Here is a 26212-nt window from a genome sequence, read left to right as displayed (position 1 = left end):
GTAAAAGTATAAATACTGAAGTGCTATGTAGAACCACTCTGTCACAAGTACAAGTTAGTCCGGATATTAAAAATGTACTTGAGTAAAAGTACAAAAGTATTGCATCCAAATGTACTTAAATTAAGTACCAAATGTCCCATTTCAAGTTTTCAAATGTCTTAAAATATTTAGAAAATCTAAAGAGATCTATACAAGCTCATAATCTGTCACATCGCGATGCGTTGTGAGCTTGTAGATCAGGAACTTTCAAATGGCCAAAATATATATAGCGCTGAGGTGGTTACGGCTATGTTTTGTATTAATAATCCAATTTTACAAAGTAACTAAAGTTGTGAAATAAATGTAGTGGAGTCAAAGTATAATATTTGCTTAAAGCTGCTATAAGCAATAATATGTCAAAATATTAATGACTTTTTTCTTTTCTTTTTTTGTATTCAGACAGCCAGAAATGAGTAAAACCAACCAAAAAACCAAAAATTGGTCGAAAATCAGGAAGTAAGACAGCAAATCGACCAATGACAAAGCTTCTATAGGAAAATCTTTGAATGCAGATTGTGGCCCCTAGATGTGTCACAGAGACACATTTTTTTGGCAGGTCACCAATCTGCAGGTTGAACGTATATACTATACTTGTCCAAATCTCACAAATTGACATCAGACAGCCGTCACAGCCAACGCAATTTATTGCTTTTAAAGTCACAGCAAAGTAGTTGGAAAATAGTCACTCTTTTGTGCTATATGGGAAACACAGCACTAATACCTATAATGTGTAACACCCGCCCCCCCCCCCCCCCCCCCCCCTCCCTTTCTCTCTCTGCCCGTGGCGCCCCTGGGGGCATTTTCGCCTGCAGGCTCGTGTATCCTAATGGCCCCTCCCCTTTCTCCAAATAACATCTCCTCTCCTGTGCCTGTGTGACCGACCCCCCCCCCCCCCCCCCCTCCCCCCAGTTGTGGAGGGGAGAGAGAGAGAGAGAGAGAGAGAGAGAGCCACATTACATCCTAATCTCTCTGGGCTTGATGGAGAATGGTGGCCCCTGAAAGGCGGCATTTTCTGGTTACATGAACCCATTGGGGTGGATCAACCATATGCCAATTGACATGGCTGGGGCTGAATGACCAACGCGGGTAGTAACAGTCCCCCCCCCCCCCCCCCCCTCAAACAAAAAGCCCCCCACCCCCATGAGGGTCCCACACCTCTGCCATGCAGGAGGGAACAGACGTCCGTGCCCCCCCCCCCCCCACCACCACCACTCATGCCCCGACCCCCAGCGGGCTCACATTTGCCACCACCTCACACATAATATGATCTCTGTACCCCTCTGATGCTGATATGTCCATACGGTTGTCGGCGGTGGAGAGGATTGATGCTTCCAAAGTTTGCCAATATTATTATAGCCACGTAACCTTCATGACGATAAAGTACACTATATTGAATTGTTTGACTCTGGAATGACAAACTCATGTGCAATATAGCCTATACTTGCCTATACAGTATGCCGTCAATCGATGAGTCTTGAGCTTCGAGTGGTGTCTGTCAGCTGCCTGGGATCACAGTATATCTTTGCCCATGTCCAACAATTAATACAGTATTCCTCTCCAGTGACAAATTGAAAGGTACTACAAAAGCAAGGTATCGGCGCAATAATACGTGCAATCGCTTTGTAATAAAGTAACCGTAACTTGGGCTTGCAGGTCAGAGGATACAATATAGTCTCGTCTCGCGTTGCCAGACTGTTGCCTCTCACAATTTTCAAATGCTTCCGTCATATACAGCCTGGAGCAACGGAAGCTCTATCGTGAGAATAAGCGAGTGGAGACTCCTATCCTGATATCAAACGTCATCTTATAGTAATGTTGTTTTTCATGGTTTTCGACTACATAATACTATAGGCTATACGTAGCTTGTTGCTTAGCAGAAAAAAAGGAAAAGAAACATGCAAAGATATTTAAAATTTGATTTTTTTTCGTGAACGGAAATGGCAGCTTCCATACTCGTACTAATTGTGGAATATAGTTGTCTGGGCTATATACGCAAGACTAGAGGATATACCTATATATCCCCAAGACCTGATCCATCCCTGTGACGAACTAACAAAACAAGCTCCTTCTTTTCTACACCAGTGATCCCACATAAGAGCGCGAGGCCACGAGCTTAGTTAAAACGGGCCCTGATTGGAGAGCCAAGCTGTCCCCGCCACTCCATGGACTGTACCGCTGGAGAGGCCAGTGCGTTAACCATATGGGACAAGGATGGACAATAGGATTATGTCCTGCACCTTATGTCCTGCACCTCTCCTTCTCCTTCTCTTCTCGCGACTCGCACATAATCAACCAGGGAATGAAGACTCGGGGCTTGCACTAAGCCTCACTAAAAGTCGCCCAGATCCCCTGCTTGGCCCTCCACTTGGGAGGGAGAGTGGGACAGTGGGGGTCTCGTGGACGGAGAGAGAGAGAGAGAGAGCGGGACCACCGGTGGGGATTTACATATTCAACAGAATCAGAGATCAAGTCTTTATGGTGAGTGAGGACAGAGAGAGAGAGAGAGGGAGGCGGAGGCCGTGCTCGCTCGCCTATACTCGCACTTCTTTTGACAAATGCAGAGCGAGAGACTCAATGACGGACAAATGAGTCTAAGCTGGATTCATTTCGTTGGTCGTTGACGTGCCATAAGGATTTTATATTGCCGTCTTGCGTCGTCAGATCTGTGCGCTGAGTTCCATGCAAATAAAAATATCTATATTATTATTCCCGGTGTCATTATGAATGTATTTTTATTATTAGGCTATAATTATCATTATCATTATCATAATTATCAATAGTTCATACTCGTGCAAGCGCCTCTGTACACATTCAACAGCAGGCAAGCTGATTGGACGTGCATCCAATCCAAGCCCACATGGACACACACACACACACACACACACACACACACGCAGGGGCTGTGTGTGATCTGATGGCCCCCGTCCCAGCGGCGTGGCCACCAGATTAGAGGCCACGGACAATGCTGTTCTCATGAGACGTGAATGGCCAGCGAGACAGACAGTATATGGTAGAGCAAAACAACCTTCATCTCTCCACATCAAAGATGATCCCTGCAGAATGCAGCCATGACGATATAGACACACAATGCTTTCAAAACAAGCTAAGAATACTTGAGTGTTGAATTCGGGAGCGATCCGTCCGTGATATCTTCATGATGTCTGGATTTTTCGTTTCACCCTTTCGGCGGCTTGCAGTGGTCTGACTGACTGGGTGGTGTTGTTGAGCTATGTATTGTGAGCTTGTATATCGCTATATTTCAAAATATTTTGTACACATAGTTGAACTTGTGAAACGGGGACATTTTGCAATATGAATGCTTTTACTTTTAGTACGTTGAGTACATTTTGATGCCGATACTTTTACCCAAGTACATTTCAATTCTGTACTTTTACTATAGTTCTAAATTGCAGTATTGGTACTTTTTGTCACGATCTGGTGGTGGTGGTGGTGAGGACCCAAATGCAGGACAGCCAGGCAGGAGTAGTGATCAAAACCCATGGTTGGTATTTTATTTAACAGGTGAACAGGACACAAATACAGAGTGACACTAAACAATGAACCGACAAGGACTGACTGGGGAACAAGACTAATATACACAGGAGGGGCTGATTGCACATGAGAAACACATGGGGAAGACAAGAACCAAAACAACTAGAACAAGAACATAGACATGCAACAGCTAGATAAACAGAACATAGAATCAAAACAAGTAGAACATAACATAGAAAAACAAGAGCTAGACAGGCAAAGTCTGTGACTGTGACACTTTTACTTAAGTAAAACAATACCTTTCCCACCACTGCTGAACCGTGCGGTCTTTCTCCTGTTCATATACAATGACAGCAATTCAAATGATCCCAGACAGATTATCGCCGTCAGACACCTGAAAAGTGACCCAGATGGAGACCCGCTATACTTGTGTAGACGCGTTGTGTAGACACGTTGCACAATGACAGATGGAGTGAGAAGAAAAGGACAAGAGAGAGGAAGGAAGGGGGGGGGGGGGGGGGGTCTGTGTGTCTTGGAATAGGAAGTGGGGAAGGGGCTGCCGGTGAGGTGAGGGGTTGAACGTTCAAACTTGGGGTAACATATACGGTACACCGATAAAGAGCTTTCCAATCAAAGCTCTCCATTTTGTTGATTAAGAGTCTCACATGCAGGGGACTGAGGTTATAGTTAAGGGATGCGATAAAACAACGACCTCTGCGTCCACGGGATGCACTACTGTACTACTGTACTGTTAGTTTATTTTGCTATAGCTTTAGTTTAATAATGACTTCTTCTTCTGTTTTCTACATGAATATATAACCATATAAAATGAAATGAGAGTTAAATGCTAAAAAAAAAGGCTAAATATGACTCCTAACGTCGTTGAAGTGGGCCTCATAAAATGTCCCTGGGACTCATCTAAAAGACCGCCCCGCATCCCGGGACTCATTACATTGAAAACCTATATTTACATAACATCACTGATGGGGACTGAGGGTATTCGTCAAACCTGGCAACCTCACCGATCAGGAGGATCACTGTGGGCTTCCGCAAGGAGGTGGACAGAGAGAGGACATGATTGAAGTGAGAGGGCTGCCGAGGGAGAGCACGAGGGTGGCATGTTTGATGAGGAGAGAGAGAGAGAGAGAGAGAGTGAGTGGAGTAAAGGACAATAACAGTGACGCCCCAGAGAGAGAGAAAGAGGGCGAACCTGTTGCTCGGCTGGTGGAATTGTAATTGATGAGGTCACCAGGAGGGCCTTCCTAGGCTTCCACCAAAATGGTACAGGGTGTCTTCCAGAGGGCCGCCTGGAGGTTGGGTAGAGGTCAGAGTGCACTCCGAGGTGGAGATGCTCTAATGTGAGCGTTCTCTGTCAGGTATAGGACTAGTGGAGTCATTGTCAGACAGGCACCTGATTTCGTCGCTGAAAAATGTACCGCCGACTACCTTTTTACGCTGAGGAAAAACTAAATGGAAGCTGAATGAAAACTAAACTATGGTGACTAAAACTATAAGACTAAATATCCTGACAATTTCGTCAACAAATAAAACTAGACTAAAACGTCAGGAAGGGACTATAGTGACTCTATTAGCGTCTTTTAGTCAGCAGTGTGTAACCTTATTACAGTTGCACGTCTTTCTTTTTTGTATGTTTCTTTTTTTGTGGCTTTCGCCTCCTGTTTATATTTTTAATAGAGGGACAGACAGTAAGAAGCTGACAAGATATTGGGGAGAGAGATGGGGGAGTGACATGCAGTATAGGTCGAACCTAACGACCACCGACCGGTACGGCGATGGGCCGTCTAATCACAGAACCTGTTGCTTAGAATTGGACGGAATGATTTAGATCAAGAGTATAATTAACGTTTTAAGATTTCCGTTCTCGTCGGCTGAACGGCTGTGGAGCAATGCGATCAGTTATGATATCAATAATCTCTGTTCTATTAATCAATCTCCGTCTCTCTAGGCCGGGCATCAGACTGTGCTAATTAATAGGAACGGATAGACCTCCGTCTGGGGCCCTTTTAAACTACTCAACCAAGTGGGAGGAGGTGGTGGTGCGACGCAAATGAAGCTGTGTGAATGGCGTGAGCTTTGTCACTGCACTGTCCCAGCCATGGGGTGGGAGTACAGCGGTTGTGGCGTATAGCTTCGGTGGAGCTGGAGGTATAACCTTTCCAGGGTGGGAGTTTAGCTTCGGTGGAGCTGGAGGTATAACCTTTCCAATGGCGGCATGCATGCATGAGTCACTTGGTGTATAAACACACTGTAATTACTGCCTATTAGAGGCTACGGGGGTCCATTAGTGGTGCCATGGCCCCGGGCCGGCCCCTCGACGACTGGCTGACTGACTGACTGACTGCCACCTCATTATTGGAGCAGCGCTGCCATACAGTAGCACACAGTCCAGCACAGGCCCTCATTAACACCTGCCTGTTAAAGTAGCAGACATGCATTCAACACAACACACACACACACACACATTGCAGGTGCTCTACTGGTTTGCACCCATGTGTTACGTTGTTAACAGGATAGGGGTGTGAAGACAGGCTGTGAATTGTTATGTAAGCGTGTGTGCGTGTGTGCGTGTGTGTGTGCGTGTGTGTGTGTGTGTGGGTGTGTGTGTGTGTGTGTGTGTGTGTGTGTGTGTTGAGGCCACTATTAAAAATATAATGTATTAGAACACTGACATTTATATATACCACAAGTCTATAAGCATTGAAACCCAGACCGAAAAGCAACAGCTTGCAAACCGCTCTTCCATTTTACATTATAGGTCAGGTCAAAACACGACACGCACGCACGCACACACACTTGACCCCCGTCTCAATACAAGCCCCAACGATTTCACATTCCAGACCATGCTTTGCCACGCCATGCCACTCTGTGTGTGTGTGTGTGTGTGTGTGTGTGTGTGTGTGTGCCCGCCTCATGTCCCACACACACACACACACAAAAGCCCCCCCTCTCTGTTGACGCCGGGCCGGGCACTGAGCTCAATCAGTGCAGCTGCCACTGGCTGTGTCTCGGACTCCTTTACTGGCACGGCCCCCCGAGCGTCTTAGACCTGTCTGTGTCTCAACAACACTCTGATTTACGGACCAATAGAGACACTATTTTCTCTAAAAAGAGACCCCCCCCCCTTCTCCGTTCTTATGTCTCTCTCTCTTTCTGCCCATATACAGTGCAGTTCGGCCCAATCCATACGTTTATCGTACGGCTGTGTTGTTGCACTGTAACTATATCATTTAGCTTGTATAGTTTGTTTGGCTGTTTTCGCCGACAACACCGTCTGTCACACTACGGAGCATACATTTAACATCCTGCCAGTGCTGGAAAGTAACTTAAGTACTTTTACTTAAGTACTGTATACGTACGTACAATTTTGAGGTATATAGGCCTATTTGTACTTTACTTACTAGTATTTCCAATTTCCAGTATACTTTTTCTTTCTTCTATTTCTTCTACTAAAATTTTACTCCACTATAATTATTTGAAAACTTTAGTTATACTACTTACTTTGGAGATTTTAATTTTGATTAGAAAACATACATTAACCACTTGAACTAGTAAAATGGCACATTCGGCACAATGACTACTTTTACTTTTAATACATTTTGATGCTGATACTTTTGTACTTTTACTGAAGTACATTTTCAATTCTGTACTTTTAACTTGTAACAAAGTAGTTCTTTGTAGTTCTGTCATGGCAGCATTGGTGGTTCTGTCATGGCAGCATTGGTGGTTCTGTCATGGCAGCATTGGTGGTTCTGTCATGGCAGCATTGGTGGGTTCTGTCATGGCAGCATTGGTGGTTCTGTCATGGCAGCATTGGTGGTTCTGTCATGGCAGCATTGGTGGGTTCTGTCATGGCAGCATTGGTGGGTTCTGTCATGGCAGCATTGGTGGTTCTGTCATGGCAGCATTGGTGGTTCTGTCATGGCAGCATTGGTGGTTCTGTCATGGCAGCATTGGTGGTTTTGTCATGGCAGCATTGGTGGTTCTGTCATGGCAGCATTGGTGGTTTTGTCATGGCAGCATTGGTGGTTCTGTCATGGCAGCATTGGTGGTTCTGTCATGGCAGCATTGGTGGTTCTGTCATGGCAGCATTGGTGGTTCTGTCATGGCAGCATTGGTGGTTTTGTCATGGCAGCATTGGTGGTTCTGTCATGGCAGCATTGGTGGTTCTGTCATGGCAGCATTGGTGGTTCTGTCATGGCAGCATTGGTGGTTCTGTCATGGCAGCATTGGTGGTTCTGTCATGGCAGCATTGGTGGTTTTGTCATGGCAGCATTGGTGGTTCTGTCATGGCAGCATTGGTGGCACACTCTCATTCTCTTTGTTAGCTGTCTTTTTGAGTGGCACTATAGACCATTTGCAGACCGCAGCCATGTTTCCATCAGAGTTTGGAAGCAGCACAGTAAAGCAATGTCCTGCTGCCTCTTCCATTGTGTGCTAATTATAAACAGGTGGTACGTATGCAGGACAGTTGAGTGATATCTAACGAGGACTTCCAAACTCCAGCACTTAGAAAAATAATCACCTGCAAGGACACAAAGTAGCTCATACTGTAACATGCCTTACGGAGCTATGTGTGTGGCTGGCTGGGTATCTGGCTGGCTGGGTGCGTCTGAGCACAAAAACAGCATGGTTGTTTTTCACCACTTGTGCGCAACCTAACACACACACAAACACACACGCACATATTAACTGTATGATGATTTCGGGTGTCCCAGTACAGTATAGGGTACAGTTGAGTGTCCCCCCCCCCCCACACACACACACACGGACTTGCACCTGCACTCACTTCACATTTTTATGAAACAAACACTTAGGATAATTCAAGCCTTCCGTACAGCTGTAACGTTGGTGAGTTTGACGTTGTTTAATACAATCAGTTAGGACTTTTCTGTTTGGATGAAGGGGCTGTCATTGGGAAGTTGCACCTATAGGTAGCACCTTGCCATTAACGTATGCGGTAAGATGACCACGGTCTGCATATGGAGAATAGCTATAGCGCCTTTCGGAAATCACGTCATATGGCAGCCAAAATATTTTTTTTTGATATGACTAAAACAAAAATCTAAATCCGCTGTCAAAATCAACACTGCGTTGCGATCGAGCGAGCGAGGATGGGACACAATGGCGTGGAAGAGGGGAAAAAGACGCGTATATATCCACACTTTTCCTGGGCTGTGTGTGCTCCAGTTCCTGTTGATTTCATTGGATATCATTGGTCATCTGACCAGTTTCATTGGCTTTCATTGGATCAAATTGACAGGAACTGGAGCACACACAGCCCAGGAAATGTGTGGATAGGAAAACTGGAAAGCAACAAACAGATCGGCGGTGGTGACTGACGGAGATGACGGAGGCTGCTGAACCTCCGCATGCATGCAGGGGCCACGGGGGAGCGCTTTGACCCACGTGGACGGAGGGATGAGGTGGGGGAGGGAGGGAGGGAGGGAGGGGAGGGGAGGGGGTATGTGAAGGTGTCGGGGTGAGAGTTTGACCTCGTTTGCTGTCAGCGTTTATGGAGACAACAGCACGTTGATGCACCCCGTTAACCTCACGCCTAATTAGAATTGTGCGCGCGTGCGTGTGTGTGCATGCGTGTGCGTGTGCACGTGTGTGTGCGCGTGCATGTGTGTGTGTGTGTGTGTGTGATGATGGCAGCGTTGCTCCATGGATTGCGTCAGACTCTTAACACAGTTAAATCTAAATAATGTGTGTAAAAACCTGTCCATTTCGGTCCATTTTAACACGACTGGCGCTTACATTAACACGGAGGATGTTACTGTTCGTCAGTTGGCTGCAGATCACAAGGGATGACATTGATGCGCGTGTACGCATATGGACAAAATGTGTGTGAAACGGTGTGCGTGTGTGTGTGTGTGTGTGTGTGTGTGTGTGTGTGCATGTCCACTCCAGGGTGCTCCATATAGCCTTGGAGGACGGAGACCCTCCAGAAACACAGGCCCCCGACGGGGGGGTCCTCCAAAACGTCCCCCCGTGCATTCACCGCCTGGCAACGGCCGCTGAGAAATGGAAAAGAGATGGGCAGAGCGGAATGGCTGGGCAGTAAATTATCAGCTTCGGCCTGCGGAGAGAGAGAGAGAGAGAGAGAGGGACGCCATATTTATTTACAGCATTGTGTGTGTGTGTGTGTGTGTGTGTGTGTGTGTGTGCGAGGAGGGGAGAACTGAGAAGGGTGCAGGTTTGGGAGGATACTTAACCCATTCTTGGCGGGAAGCCCTTTTGGTGTTTTAGGCATTATGTGTCATGCTTTAGCTAATGAAAAATAGCAGATATACAAGCTCGTAGGTATAGCTTGTATATAGGTCTGCTATTTTTGAGAATTCACATATACAGTATATATTTGCTTCTGCGTGGTCCCTGAATTTGAAACAACATATTTTCAGATGGGGAGTCGGCGGCCAATAACCTATATTGTTGGGGGTCCTCAACATGAAAATGTTTGAGAACCAACTGACACAGAAACATAGGGTTTTTCAGAAAACTATCGTGATTTAGATTAGAAGACATTTGTAGAATCACTTCTCAGGTCTATATGTCTTAAGAAATGGTGGGCGTGGGGGCACTATAGTGACTGGATTAGATTCTTCTTTCCCCCCCCACTCACTCGCTGGCGGATGGAGGGTGGGGGGCATCTTAGGTGGTCAGCATTGACCTGCGCTCACCCCTTGTATCCTGTCTCTTTCTCCCGCCCCTCACACTTGTCTTGTAACCACCCTATAGGCTCCTGGAGGCCAGCCCTGGTAATTAGGGTATACCGAGCACACCCACTCCCTGCCCCCCCTGGGGCAGTAAATTTTCCTCCTTTTCCCTGCCTTGTGACAAACACACTGCACACACTGCACGCACACACACACACACACACACACACACACACACACACACTCACACACATGGTGGCTACAAGCCACCATTCACCCCGCCGTTCGAGCTCCTATTCTCTAAGTATCCCCCCCACTCTAACTTTTTATCGCCACCCCCCTTGTTTTGTTTCGCTGTCTCAATCCATCAATCTTCCCCATTAACCTACCATGTTAACGGGGAAGCTCCTGGGAACGCCCCCTTTCTTCTTTTCTTTTTTTTCTTTTTACACCACCACCACCACCAGCAGCAGCCCTCAAAAACCTCTCCCCCCCCCCCCCTTCATTCTATATACGCTTCTAAAACGGTGTAATATAAATAATAACCCCAGGTGTGTCCCTTTATATATATATACGATGGCCGCCTCAGCTTCTCTGCGGAGTCAGCCTGCATGAAGCTTCTCCAGTGGTGGTGGTGAATGATGACGTTGATGATGGTCCCCATCTTCTCGCACCGTGCGTGGACATTATTGCTCCGAGCTGAGCCTCAGCCCTCAAACAGGCAGGACTTACAGTAAGTATAGTGGTCTCTCTCTCTCTCTCTCTCTCTCCGGGTGCATTATGATGACTGAGGCTGAGGGAGAGAGGGATAAGGGTGCAGCAGTGCAAGGAGAGAGGAGTGAAAGTGGAATTGCAGGGGATGCTGGGGTGGGGTGGTGTGTGTGTGTGGGGCGGGGGCGGGGGGGGTGGACACTTTGGGTGGTATGTTGCCTGCGACGGAGGCAACCACACACAATGCCCCCAGTGTTCAGGCGGGCCCACAGGAGCTTGTTTTACAACATGGGGAGGGGCAGCCATCAATAGGCGAGATGATGTGAACCACCCTGAGCTGATTCACGGTGACAAACAGGCCCCTCTAGAGGAGCCCAGACCCCTCTCAACCCCCCCCCCCCCCCCCCCCCCCCCCACCAATACCCCCTCCTTTCCCCCTCTTCAAGTTATGCTTTTCTGGACCAGAACCAGGACGGCAACACAGAAAGCGGCCGCAAAGAGCTTTAAACGGTACTCATGGAGACACAACTTTTATACTCATGCACATTAATACACATATACGTACATGCCCGGCCGCACACAAGACAAGATGCACACACACACGCAGTCGCACACGCACACGCATGCCTTTCTTTCCTCCTGTTGGCCTCCTTCTCTTAATGACACCCCCGGCCTGCTTCTCAGCGACAACCTGAATTGGTATTAGTTTAATTAAATCAGCGTGAGGGCCTTTCATGTCTTCCCTCTTCCCCGTTCTCAGAGAGGCTAAATGGCCTTGATAACAACATAATTGCAAAAGAATGGCATGCAGGAGAGCTAGTGTGGCAAGTTGCTGTGGGGGAGGGGGGGGGGGGCAAAGATCCCCCCCTTCACTTCTGTGTCTCCTGTCCATTCTCTCTCTCTCTCTCTCTCTCTCTCTCTCTCGCGCAGGTTTGCATCCTGTCTGCTCACTCCATGACTTTTGAACACGCACGCTGCTCTTATGAGCAATCAAATAATAATTACTCCCAGAGATCACTTACAAGGGAATTCAATGAAAATGTAAAGATTTTAGGTTGAGATTTAAATTTTTAAATGTTCAGAGTGCATTGGTAATTTTGTGCTTGTGGGGGGGGGGGGGGGGTTCATAACACAATTCTTTCAAATATCCTCTCACTGTCTGTCACTGTTCTCTCTCCACTCACCTTAAAGTGTATGACACACTCACATCACAAATTGATGATATCACAAACTTTATATTCTTTAATCAATCCAGTTTTGATCTGATCGTATCGTTAGCTGCCGCTCGTTAGCATAACAGTCAAAGTGGGACAGTGGCCGCGGCCACTTGCACTCTGTGTGCTGCATTTCAAAGCCCTGCATCTCCAAATTGGCGCAATGAATGTCGTTTCTGGTGAAAACACGGTTTTTTTTCAACATACTTCGCCGGCTCCTTTCCCCCCCCCCTCTACACCGAATCTCTTCACAGAAAAATAGCACGATCTATAGCTGCTATTTTTGCTAATATGTTGCACCGTCCTGAGATGAAAGAAGCTCTCTTTCATCAATGATATGTGTGGAAGAAAAGAGAAAAAAAGATATGTGACAGTGACAGGAAAGATAATCTGGTATTTGACACGAACACGCACGCACACACACACACACACACACACACACACACACACACACACACACACACATCACACATGCGTGGGTTGGTTGGTTGGTGGGTTGGTAATTAAAAACAGAAAGAAACGAGGGCCTCTAAGTGGCTGCAGGACACACTCATAAAACCACAATGTTCAACTTCTGTCTTTTAAGTCCTCCAGATTGAGTTAGAGCTCTTCACTCTGACACCATGTCTACATGCTGCTGACTCCATCTGCCAGGGGAGTCTACAGGGAGTGTGTGTGTGTGTGTGTGTGTGTGTGGGGGGGGATTGTCAGGAAGCCACATATCATCCTTGAACACAACAGCATCGACAACGGGGGAGTTGACACTTTTATTGTACTTTATTCATGTAAGACATTGCGATTTTGTGTAAGACGGATGAAATATTAGCCTAGTGAGTTTCCTATCTAATTGTCTCTTTTATTGCAGTTCACTCATGGTACACACAATGCATGCGAATGACAATCCATAGTGTGTTCCTCCCCCCACATCCTGGATGTCTGCATGTCGCACATACGGTATGCAAGGCACCGACATCACTGGGAGCAGTCTGATCGAACCCTACAAACCCTCCCGCGCACTCGGATCAGCCAAACGCAGGGAAGCCATGGAAGTACCTTCACTAAAAACGCCGGGACAACGCTCCTCCACACGTCCCAAACTCTTCTCCCTTCTGGCTCCAAAACTATATGGAATGCACTTCCCATTGCAGTCAGAACTGCAGCCTCTACTCCCAATCTCTACTCCATCATATAGCCCATAGTACTTCCCCTAGCCCCGACAACCATAATGCGAAGGCCCAAATTATGTAACTGAGTTAGATAGCATTTTATGTAGACATAGCACTATATAAAGTATACATCCATAGTTAATTTCATTATATAGATATTCCTGTTACAGTACGTTCTTAGCTTATATGAATCATGATAACTACTTTTGTATGTTATTGCCATGCTTTTTGTTCTTGTAATGTAATGTAATGTAATGTAAATCGCTCTGGATTAACCGTTTGCGTCCGTAGGACATGCTCCACACATCCTAGGGGAACCCAATCGACGCGTTCATAGGACGCGTGTACACGGCGCATCCTCAATGATATCAGGCGAGAATATTCTGAATTCTTTCCTTTTTTTCCTCCGTGGTTTTGATCTGATGGATATACTGTACTACGCGCTTCATTTCTGACTTCAACATGCCTCTCGTTCAAAATGTGAATGCTTTGGAGCTTCCAGCGATATAAGAGACTCGAGACCAAGGTAAGCTAACAAAATATTTCTCCAGACTTCAGAGTAAAAGCTTCAGAGTAAAAGCATGAATTGTACCTACATTGTAAATTGTTCAGTGTCTTTGCTGAAGCCATGCAGGCATGGAGGAGCTGCAGGAATCCGAACTCGCTGCTCTTCCTCCTGAGCTCACTGATGAGGACGTGGAACTAAGTACTTTTACTTAAGTACTGTACGTTTTTTGAGGTATTTGTACTTTACTTGAGTATTTCCAATTTCCAATACTTTTACTTCTATACTCCACTACATCTCAGAGCATTCAGTTGACGACAACTCCACACGTATTGTTGCTGCCAAAACTGTGCATTTGGACTGTTCTCCCGGAACACATTGAAGTGATGAGTTATTAATGGTGGATTAAAATTCTTTATATTTTTTCTTGAAATTTAGGGAAGAATGATTCTCCGATGTCTGTAACAGAAAGTGTAGCTCTGTCTCCACCTCCCCTTGAGAGCAGAGTCTCCCCCCCTCTCTCTCTCTCTCTCCCTCTCTCTCTCTCTCTCTCTCTCTGTGTGTGCGCAAGTATGTGTGTGTGTGTGTGTGTGCGTGCGCGTGCATGCGACAGAGAGAGAGGGAGAGCATGCAGACAGGAAGGGACAACAAAGCCAAAACAGATAGAGATAGAGGGAGATAGAGATGGGTCACAGAGGGCAGGACAATGGCACCGTGACTCATCGACTTCAGGCCAATGAGGTGACGGAGAGGGCAGCATGAAACTCACCATCTCACCCCGACAGACAAAAAGCACAACCTGTCACTAGTGGAGGGCTGTGCGTGTTGGTTTGAGTGCCTGCCTGTGCCTGTGCCTGTGCGTGCGTATGCCTGTGTGTGTGTGCCTGTGTGTGTGTGTGTGCGTGCGTGTGCGACGGCTGGTTAGCAGAGGGGTGGTAATAAAGTAGTCCGCCCCCTCGTTACGTATGATGAAAGTGTGTGTGTGTGTGTGTGTGTGTGTGTCTCTGTGTGTGTCTGTGTGCGTGCGTGTCTATGTCTGTGTCAGGGGGCTGCTGTTAGCAAGACTGGAGGAATTTCAGCAGACCCGTACAGCAGTTCCTCCTCCATATGACGCTAATTGCAGCAGAAAGGGGACAGCCTGCAATAGGGTCCTCCTTCCCATGGCTGAAGCCACAGCCAGCGCTGCTCTTGTATGTGTACTCCATTGTCATTCCGCTCCTCATTGTCTCCCCCCCCCTCCTCCCCCGCGCTCGGTTCTTCTAACAATGGCCAGCTGAACGAGGACCCTGCTGATATCCCCCTCCTGTCATTATTTTGGCTCCTTTATATAGTCCTATTGTAACCAATAAGCACCCCAGAATACTGTAGAGAGTGGAGCTATATCACTGTCATTCAACAGGGCTTGCTCTACATACAACTATACACGCACTGGTATAGGGGAGCTACACACACATGGCAGCTAACGTGTCTATCTAGTCAGAGTCCCACAGATCCCACTGCTACTCGCACGTGGAATGCCCCCCCCCCCCCACCCCCCCCGCTTCCCTCAAAACAAGCAAATCACTGGCTTCCTTCAAGACGGGCCTAAAAATTCACCTGAGAGGAGGTGATCGCCCCCCACCACTTCATCCTGATTTTCCCCTTTCCCATTTACTTCGTAACCTGTACATGCTATACTGTATATCTCATGTTTAGAGAAATCTCATATGTTGTTGTTGTTTTGTTAGGGTTAGTGTTATATATCAATTGTTGTTGCTATTCTGGATTGTGTGTGAGGTATGGGACCCGAATGGAAACAATTGGGACGTCCTTTTGGACAAGATGCTTGACTTGATAAAGTTTGGGAACCAGTGGTGTAGGTATAGGCTACTGCAGTGGTGTATAGGACTCAGCACCTAATGCTGATGACCTGATATCCAATAAGCTTCATCATCTCTATGCCTCGGGCGTCTCCCTATAGGGAGGTCCTCGAGGCACGTCCCACACTGGGAGGAGACCCCGGGGCAGAGCTGTTGCCCCCGCGACCCGACTACAGATAAGTGGATGGATAAGTGGATGGATCTCTATATGACACAAGCTTTACTGAACCTCTATATTTAGAAAGAAACACAAAAGTGCCAGATTAGATTACAGTTATCATTATTATTATTATTATTATTAAAAATAAATTGCAGCAATTACTCCCTTCAACCAGAGGTTATGCCTATAATTTATATACTGAAAGATTTGAAATAACAGATCTATGGCTGCATTGGCCTATAGCGGTCCGGGCACCTATAGGCTGGTAATACTGCCTTACAGCGTGTCGCGGGTTCGAGTCCCGATCCCGACGATCTGTGCTGTGTGTCACCCCCCACCCCATCGCTCTCCCCATTTCCTGTCAATCTACTTTGAATTTGTCAATAAAGGCAGAAAGTCACCCGAAAATAGTTACTTTTGGTGTGTGATGATGACACTGTACAATGACATAAATCAGGCTTTTATACTATATGTATGGTCTTTGTTATAACATTGGAAACCAAACTACTTGATGTCTAAAACTATATGTGGGCAAGACATGAACTTCAGTAGTATAAATGCTGTGTATACGTTAATGTTTTCAAATGTCATGGTGGTTGAATGCCTTCATGGATTATCTCAGCCTCGTCTCAGCCTCTTTCGATGTATTTTATATCCCTTTTCACGCCCTCTCTTAACGACTGTCACTTTCAAGCAGTAATTGGCCACATCACTCCGGCAAAACGTGACACTTCTTTGTCCGCGCAAGATTGGTCACGGATGTACCAGGGAAGGCAAATCAGCCGGGCCGGCCTGGTTTGGGCACGGTGCAGAGGCTCAAGCTGGACTCTTTTCTCTCTAAAACAAGCATCTGGAGTCCCCGGCGGCCAGTGAATACGAGTGGAAATATATTCATCCCCATGCTGTTTTGTTAAATCTGTGGATGTAAAGCCGTTGTACCCCCCCCCCCGCGCCCCCCTCGGTGACCCCCAAGGATCAGAGACCAGGTTGTCGAAACATTTGTAACATTTGGCCAAAGCAAATCTCAGGCTGCCTGTTGAATAGAAGCAGAGAGAGAGAGAGAGAGAAATCCCCCAGGACCCCTCAAAACAACTCCCTATCCCATCCCCTGCATCGCTCCCCATACCCCTCGCCCCCCCACCCCGTTCCTTTCCCTGGACTCTCTCACACACACACACACGCACACACGCGCACACACACACGCGCACACAGACGCAACACACAAAATTCGCCTGCATGAAGGCTCAACCCCTCACAACCTCCAGCAAATCCCCTTTATCTTTTCCCAGCCAGATGGGGCCGCTGGAATAATAGCCAAAGCCCCAATGAGTTGCATTCAATTTGTCCGGCCGTCTAAAGGAGCTTGTAAGCTTTCCATTTGCAGTTGTGTCATAGTAACCATGGGAGGCTCGCTGGTGTTAGGACTTAATTACCTCCTAATAGCTGTTGTTGCGCTAAAGCCCTCGCACGGCGTATAGTATAGACAGTCCAACGCTGGTGTCCAGTGTCCAGAGAGAGAGCCCTGTGGGACAGAAAACGACACCTAATATTCCTCAAACCTGCCAGGTCCCAATTTTGTCCAGTGATGTTATGCGAGGGTTCACACCTGTGAGTTCTAAAGGCGAGAATTATGCGGGAGCACCATAACCGTGCGTGCGTGCGTGTGTTGCACAAATGCACTCACGCACACACACAGACAAAAATTAGGCCTGAACATTTTCGCAAACCACAACCAGCGCACAGATACTCTACTGACTTTTCGGTGGCAAGGCCCATACAAATACGTGAAATACAAGCACATTTATAACGTAAATGATACACAACCAGACAAACTAATTTAACATTTGGCCCAGACCGGCCCATACCAGAGGGTCGGCCCACCGGGCGCATAATATGCCTGGTATACGTCCTGTGGCCAGTCCACCCCTGGCACACACACACACACGCACGCACACACGCACGCACGAGCAGTCATGGCATACAGTCTCTCACGTTTCTCACTACAGACTTCAACAAAAGGGGGAGAATTTTACTTCATTTGCTTCCAAGATTTCAGGGGAGAGTGCGAGAAGAAGGCGTGAGAGGGGAGACTTTATTCATGTTTTTCAGTTCATTTGGCCTGCACTGGTCAGCTCTCCAGACACAGAGAGAGACTGGGGGGCGGGGGGGGGGGATTCCCTATCCCTCTTCCACTCTCCTCGTTTCTTTTCTCTTCTCTTTTTTTGTTCTGTTTTCTTTTTTTTCTCCTTTTTTTTTTTGCGCCAGGCAGATTAGCACAGGATTAAGTATGGCTCACATATGCTGCCCCTCACTATTGGTATTCACCACAACACTGGAGCCATATAGCACCACCCATACTGATGATGGAGGAGGTATGAGAAAGAGATGGAGAAACAGTGAGTTGTGGAGGCTGGAGGAGGGGGTGATGGGGCGTTTTGAGTGTGAGAGTCAAAGGTGGAGAGGGAAGGGAATGAGATATGCTCGCTTTTCATCCAAATTCCCGATTTATAACATTACGGACAACCTACTTTATAACTATACTGTCTCTCGCCCCCAAATATGTACTCTCTCTCTCTCACACACACACACACACACACACACACACACACGCATGCACGCGCACACACACACACACACACACACACAGGCACTCTCTGACTCTCTTCCACTTTGACACACACACTTTGACTCGCACACAAACACACAGCTGTCACATTGCAATTACATAATTACTGTATATTGCTGTGTGTGGATATTTGGCTCTTCAAAGTAAGGGTTGCAAGTGGAAAACCTTCACAATGCGTGATTAATAGAGTAATAGATCCTGGCGGCCAGACGGTTAAAGGCCCACTTCACCCCTTTTGCAACCAGATCTTATTTTAATGATGTTTGGGAGACAAGAAACACTTTCCTGGGGGGTTTTATACTTTTATGTGGGTAACATGTGTTTTTTAGAAATGTTATAGTATTTCAAAGTGTATAAATGATGTGGACACTAGTCTCATTTCCTTCCTGGACTACAATTCCCATAATGCTTTGGTGCACTGCTCCTCCTTGTGGATGTATAGTCCAGGAAGTAAGTGAGCCCAGTGTCCATGACATCATGGACACTTGGAAATACTAAAATATCTAAAAACACATATTACCTTCAAAAAAACTAAAAACCTGTTGTGTTGTGTTTCTTGTCTCCCAAACATAAAATAAGATCTGGTTGCAAAAGGGGTGAAGTGTCCCTTTATAAGGTCAGCTCTCTCTCCCTAGATTTCTTTCTCCGTCTCTACTTCACTCCTTTTCAAACTCTTCCCCGCAGTGCACTTTTTCCTCGCCTCGCTCCCCTTATATATATATATATTATATATATACGGTCTTCCCCCTCTCGGCGTGGGGCATGCTTGTTTGCCCTGGAGGGATTAGTATAGATGCATAAACAGGCCCAGGGAGAGATACTGAAGCGCTTGTACCAGCGACATGTCTTCTTCCTTGCTGTAATTAGCATTGTAAAGTTGGGCCACACACTCACAGATGGCCCCCCCGCCATTGCCAAGCTGCACCATACAGCTATAGGGCACATGCAGACAGGCAGGCGGGCAGGAACACACACACACACATGCACGCGCACACATACACGCACACACACGCATGCAGTGCGCAGACAGGACTGCACATCATGAGGAACATTGACACACACACACACACACACACACACACATGCAGGCGTACTGTATGCACACATATACCGAATACTTGCAGACTTGCATGCACACAACCAAACACAAAACTATAATCATTATTATTATATAGTTTAAGAAGAATAGCCTATAGGATAATTTAAGTCTTAAAAGTTGAAACTGCTGCAAAACACACAATACGTTTTTTTATTGAATTGAAAATGATTCCGTTCTTTTAATATGAAATGCATAATGTTATGTCATTTATTATCATTTATTATTTATATTCATGGTGAACTTGTTAATTGCAGGCTGTATAAGAAAAATTGTAATACTGTAGTGAAAAGTGCTATATGCCGCACCCATAATCTAATCACCATGCAGCCTATATAATATGTCAAGTGGTTAAGAACATGATTTCATAAATAAATGGAGGGATAGGAGTGACAGGCAAGCTATAGGAAGGAATTATGAAGAAACTCACTCGGCAACTATATGTTTTTATCTTGTTTTTTAAACTGGGATTTTATTACAATTTTTCATATTTCTTGTGCCATATATATGGGCCTATATATAGCTCAAGGTTCAAAAGGCTATATTACTTACTTATTAATTATACTATTATATTATACAGTACTGCTATGCTATATTTTTCTAATTATGACAGGCAAGCTGTCAGTCACTGTATCTGGCATTTAAAATAATGATCCACAACTTAACCCATTCTGAGCGGGAACCCCTTTTACTGTTTTAAGCATTATGTTATGCTTTAGCTATATTGAAAAATAGCAGATCTACATGCAAGCTCGCAGCACGAGCTTGTAGATCTGCTATTTTTGAAGAATCGTGAAAATGTGGCACAAAATCTTTATATATATCAGAGCGAACGTTTTTAACTCAAATCTTTGCTTCTGGGTGTGGGGGGGGGGGGGGGGGGGGGGTTGTGTTGAGCAACACTGATATAGAAACAGGTATTTCAGAAAACTGTCATGATTTAGAAGACATTTTTTTTAATTCGAAATGAGCACAATTTGGGGTATAGACCCCAGTGCATTGTGAACCGTTTATTTCTCTACACTGCACGATTTTATATAAGATTCCGCCCTCATTAGCATAATCTTATTTGGGGGGTAAATAACAAACAAGGGGTTCAGAGGTGAACTGGAATAGAATAATAGGATAAGGAGGCTGAGACTGATTGTGTTTCTTTAAATTGTCGCCTTCCCTGATTTACTCTATTTACTTGACTCCATTATTTATAATTTATTTTGCAAATGATTAAGTCATCACATGAAGACCCAACTGACGGACATTAGAATTTTACTATAACCACATTTTGACTTGATTTATCAAGCAGATAACACGACAGATTACCACCATTCCATTTGGATACATGCAGTGCCAATCAAGGTTGCTGTATAATTTTTTGTTAATTTCAATTTGAATTGTTTTATAAGGTTAAGCTCTATATATATTCCAAGAGTTATCATTGCAATAGAGTTTTTTTTTTGTTCATACCAAACTCAATAATATTATTTTCTATTTAATTTAAACAAACTCTCTTTCATAGGTGGGTCAGCAACCCCCCCTCCCCTCCCGACTGGATAAAAGTGGTATCCCGAACCAGGTCTGAAAATGTATTTATGTATTTTCTGCCCCTGCATGCATGTGACTGCAAGCACTCTATATCGCAATAGGCACTATTGGAATTTAAAGCTATTTTAACACTTGTACTTTATCAAGAAAAACAAACAAAAACACATACATATACTATTTTAAAATATATATATTAAAAGAGCTCAACATTTAGAGACAATTAAAGATATTTTAATATTTCAGACTGCCTGATTCAGCGCATGTCATATATTTCAATCTGGACAATGACCACGATGTCAGCTTCAGTTACCAAACAGCAAATCACCCGGTAGCCTGTCTGTATGTGTGCAGTTCCTTCTGCTATAGAGCCTGTCTTTACCGCCAACAAGAGGGCCACACGGCACTGGGTCCATACTGCACTAATTGAAATTTCACAGATCATCATAACCGTTAAAAAACCAATTTTGCACGCTTCATTTATTAACGTTAGAAATGCGCTTTAAGAGGCGGCCATCAGCTGCTGTGCAGGGCGCTCGGGGCGGGGTTGGATGGGTTAAAACAATAAGCACCGCATTAACTCCAACTGCAACCCGCAACATATTGCATTATAAGCTCAATAGCCTATATAGGCTTTGAACTTGTGTGGTTTTTTTTAAATGAGTAATTCTATGTCAGTGTCTAATTTTTTTCTACTATAATATATATATATTATTTTTTCCTAAATTACATTTTCGATTGAAAGTAGATAACGCAGAAATCACGAACAGCTTTCCGATTTTAAACTGGGTTTAGATTAATTGGTCTACATTTTATTGCCCGTTTTAATTCGCTTCGCATAGTTTAGAGACCTGTTGGACCGATTAATAGATCATTATTATTCTGTGCACGGGTCGTTGAAATCTGTTCAAAAACAATTACAAATAAAAAGGAAAAACTGACAAAAATAAAATAAAAAAATCATAAATTATATATTTGCTAGCATTGCCTAAATTATATGTTTTCTGTGACTGCCTATAAACTTTGCGAGAGAGAATGTATAGTTTACTTGTTTGTTCGTTTCGATATATAGGCTATAATAAAACGAATATGTGCTGCCATGTGCACACACAACAAGTAACATTTTCTCAAGAAGCCATACGCGGCATGTGTGTCTAATTCATTTAATGAAGATAGTGTTTCTTTGTAATTACATCAGACTCGAGCAGGAGAGGAGAGGAGAGGAGAGGAGAGGAGAGGAGAGGGGTCCTCCCCATCCATCCTCCTCCCCTCGCCCATCCCTCGCAGGGAGCTGATTGGCTGCAGCGGAGAGGCCGGCAGGGACAGCGGCGGGCATTGTCCTGGTGACACCACGGCCCCCTCGGCGCTGCCGTGCCCGCTATAAGAACCTGCGCTCGTGCCCAGGCGTGCCAAAAGGGCTGTCAGTCTTCTAGTCAGATGCGATTTGTGGAGTATATACACTATAGTAACAAGTGCATGTTTATGTGGATCCAGCATCACGTTTTCTCTTCATCGTGCTTGGACAATTTGTTTCCACGGTGGGTAACAATTTCAGTGCATGTGTTGTTGTTGTTGTTGTTGTTGTTTGTTGTGGTGCTTTTGCATGCGTTGACATTAGAATATATATTTAAAATATATAGAAGCATGCGTCTGCACTTTCATCTTTCGAAAATGCCATGATATTATATAGCCTAAATGAATGTAGCCTATCGGCATATTTCTCCACGCCGAATCAGCGGCACACTGCGCGTTTGAATCTCCGGTCGATTCGAATGAAGTTGACTTATACTTATAGGATACTTACATTGTTGTTTCCCGGTCTCTCTCTCTATCTCTCTCGTCCAGAAACCCGCAGCTTAAATGAGGACCATGGATTCCGACGCCAGCCGCGTGTCCAGCAGGCCGTCCTCCCCCGAGGTGGACCACCACATGTTCCTCTCGGCCATGAAAAAGTCCGCCGCGGCTCACCACCATCACCACCACCTGCACGGCTTCTCCGGCGCCGTGTCGTCCTCGACGCAGAGCGACTCGCCGCCCGGCGGCGACGGTCTTCACAACACCCTGATCCCCGCCGACATGCGCAGCCTCTGCAGCCACGACGACGACGACGACGACGACGACTCGCTCGCGTCGCTGCGCATGCTCTCCAAGAAGGACCGCAAGCTGCTGTCGGAGGGCGAGCTGCAGCACATCCGCCTCAAGATCAACAGCCGCGAGCGCAAGCGCATGCACGACCTCAACGTGGCCATGGACGGCCTGCGCGAGGTGATGCCCTACGCGCACGGGCCCTCGGTGCGCAAGCTCTCCAAGATCGCCACGCTGCTGCTGGCGCGCAACTACATCCTGATGCTGAGCAACTCGCTGGAGGAGATGAAGCGGCTGGTCAGCGAGATCTACGGCGCCGGGGGAGGCGGCCACGCCGCCGCGCACGGCTTCCACCCGGTGTCCGTGTCCGCCTGCGCCACCATGGCGCACGGCGCGCCGCTGCCCGGCCACCACCCGGTGTCCGTGTCGCACGCCTCGCACCCGGCCGTGGTGCACCACCCGCTGCTCCCGCCCGTCGTGTCGTCGACGGCGTCGCTGTCCGCCGGCATCCCGACGCTGACGTCGGTCAGGCCGCACGCCGCCCACCATGCCCACCACCACCACCACCACCCCGCGAGCCACGGACTCCTGAAGGCCCCCGGTGGCGGCGGTGCGCCGGTGGGCTCGCTGGGGAGCGGCGCCTTCCCGCACTGGGGCGCCACGGTGGCCACGCCGGGGTCCTCCATGCCCTGTCCGTGCAGCATGTGCCAAGTTCCGCCTCCTCCTCCGCCACCGCACGTGTCCGCCATGAGCAGCGTCGTCATGCCGCGGCTCACGGCGGACTCGAAGTGACTATCACTGTTAGCGCGCTATGGGGACGAACTCCATAGCGCGATGGCATTATATGGAGACGAACTTTTGCTCCGTTGATTGACAGACTGCCTATAGGCTGCTGCGGGAGCGCTTCGGAAAAACAATGTCAACATGTTTGTTTTTTTAATGTTTATTTATCTCTGTTGGTGAATTTATTCGTTGCGTGCACGTGGAGTTATGCTGTGCTTTTGTTTCTAATTTAACGGAACTGATAATATAACAGGTGTTTTCTTTACAGTTTTGAGTCCACCCCCCTCCCCCCTCAAAAAAAAAAAGAACCACAACGAAACATTAGCTTATTCATACAAAATTGTACTGTTTTCTGTATTTGTTCTGTTTTCTGTTATTTTATTTCTTGTTTTAAAAGTATTCGCTGCATCCGGCGATGACATATAGTTTATAGCTTTCCTTTGCTCTGAGCCGGAGTTGAAGCTCTCCGAACTGAAGTTTCATCCCCAACTTGAAGGAGGCCACACATGTGTAGAGAGTGTAAATATGTAGATTGGTTATTATTCTGTTTATATAGTATGAAGATATTTTATATTAGACCTAGACCATTGTTAATGTCCTGGGGTGTGTCTTTCTTTCAGTCACGGTTATATTATACCATGTTTGCACCTGCATCTTCCCATGTTGTTTCTCACTGCCAAGCCCCCACGCGGCTGTATAATATACTTGTGTATATAATGTTGATCTTCATCACTTTTCTTTTGATGCCAATAAGCAACACGCCATTCATTCACTGCCCCGACGCGAAGAAAGAAACGACCACCTCTTTTTATTTTTTTATAAAAGAAAAAAAGTGCTAAATGATATTTATTTACTTATTTTCGATGGGATTTCATATAAGAATCTACTGTGATTATGTTGGAATTTTAAATGTAAAATAAAAAAACATCTAATTGGAGAAAATGTACTTGTTTTCGTCTTCATGTCCTATAAGGCTATATATATATATTATAGCATGTGAGTTTCTGTGGACTGACATTTCTGTTCACACACGCATTTCACAAAACACTGATATTTATATATATATATATATATATATATATATATATATATATATATATATATATATATATCCACCAATAAACGACCAATCACTGCATGGCCTATAGTATATAATAATAATAATAATAATAATAATAATAATAATAATTAGTATTATTCTTCTTCTTCTTATTATTATTATTATTATTATTATTATTATTATTATAATAATACTGTATTTTATAACAACACAACATTAGCTATATATTATTTTATCATTTTATTATTGATATTTTGTAATCAGTGAATGACATCTCTGAGAAAATGTCCAATTTTTAAAGACAAATATGGATCATAAATTAACAAAAGGCCATATAGTCTAGACTATACATGTCCTTTTAAGGGAACAGAACAATTAGACAGTGATCTTTACTCCCATGCAAGTCAACGTATTGTATTCATAATTAAACAATAATACATAACAGCTCTCTATAATTCAAATATGCAGACACATAACCTTGTAGATTCACCTTAGTTGACCTTATTTTGACCTTATTTTAACGGAAGAAAAACGAAGAAAAAGAAAACCCCGAACCAATTTCAGATTCAGTTTGACTTCAAATCAAATCACCGATTGTTTTTCATATAATATATTAAACATGACTTTCACCCGCTTGACCTAACATTTGGGCTACAACACGTCCATGTGGCTGCATTACACGCGTCAGAATATTCAGAAGAACATATTTTGTTTGTAACTTTGGTTCTCCTTCAGACTTTGCGCATAAGGTGACTTATTACTTTTTTGGCACTGAACTTGGATTTGTCCACCACGCGTTCAACACACGCCTTTGCTGTCACCGCAAGCATGTTTGTATTATTTAGGCACGAGTCCAATTGGAGCATTCTGGAATGTTTTACACTTTGATGAGATGGGTAAAAAAAGAAAAGAAAAAAAAAGAACAGCCCATAATGCGGGCCTTTTGGGTGTTTTGTTTTCCTTTAGACTGCTTGACAGGAGGGCACTAAAATATTTGGATAAGCTATGCAAAATATTCGAGCAAACAATCCCTGAGACATACGATAAGCCTCTGTTTGGAGAAATACGCGAGAATAAATGAATATAGCTCGGTATACATTATGAAATGGTAGCAGCTGCATAGCAGATTGTGCATCCTGTTGCAAATGTTTCCGAAAGGCTTTTGAAGCTGGAACGATATGGACTAAAAAAACAACTGGT

The 26212-nt window shown here is 45.4% G+C and overlaps 1 protein-coding gene across 1 annotated transcript; it reads left to right on the top strand.

The window, feature by feature from the left end:
* The first annotated feature begins 13943 nt into the window (after positions 1–13943).
* olig2 (oligodendrocyte lineage transcription factor 2) lies at positions 13944–24702 on the top strand. Its single transcript, XM_080786489.1, has 3 exons — positions 13944–14038; positions 22293–22622; positions 22930–24702. Exon 3 carries the CDS (start codon positions 22945–22947, stop codon positions 23959–23961), a length of 1017 nt encoding a protein of 338 aa, XP_080642615.1. The 5' UTR covers positions 13944–14038; positions 22293–22622; positions 22930–22944; the 3' UTR covers positions 23962–24702.
* The last annotated feature ends 1510 nt before the right edge of the window (positions 24703–26212 follow it).

The sequence above is a fragment of the Protomyctophum bolini genome, assembly GCF_963924005.1.
Source record: "Protomyctophum bolini genome assembly, chromosome: 16".
Lineage (NCBI taxonomy): Eukaryota > Metazoa > Chordata > Actinopteri > Myctophiformes > Myctophidae > Protomyctophum > Protomyctophum bolini.
Note: the sequence above shows the minus strand (reverse complement) of the source record. Positions and strands in the feature narration are given on the sequence as shown.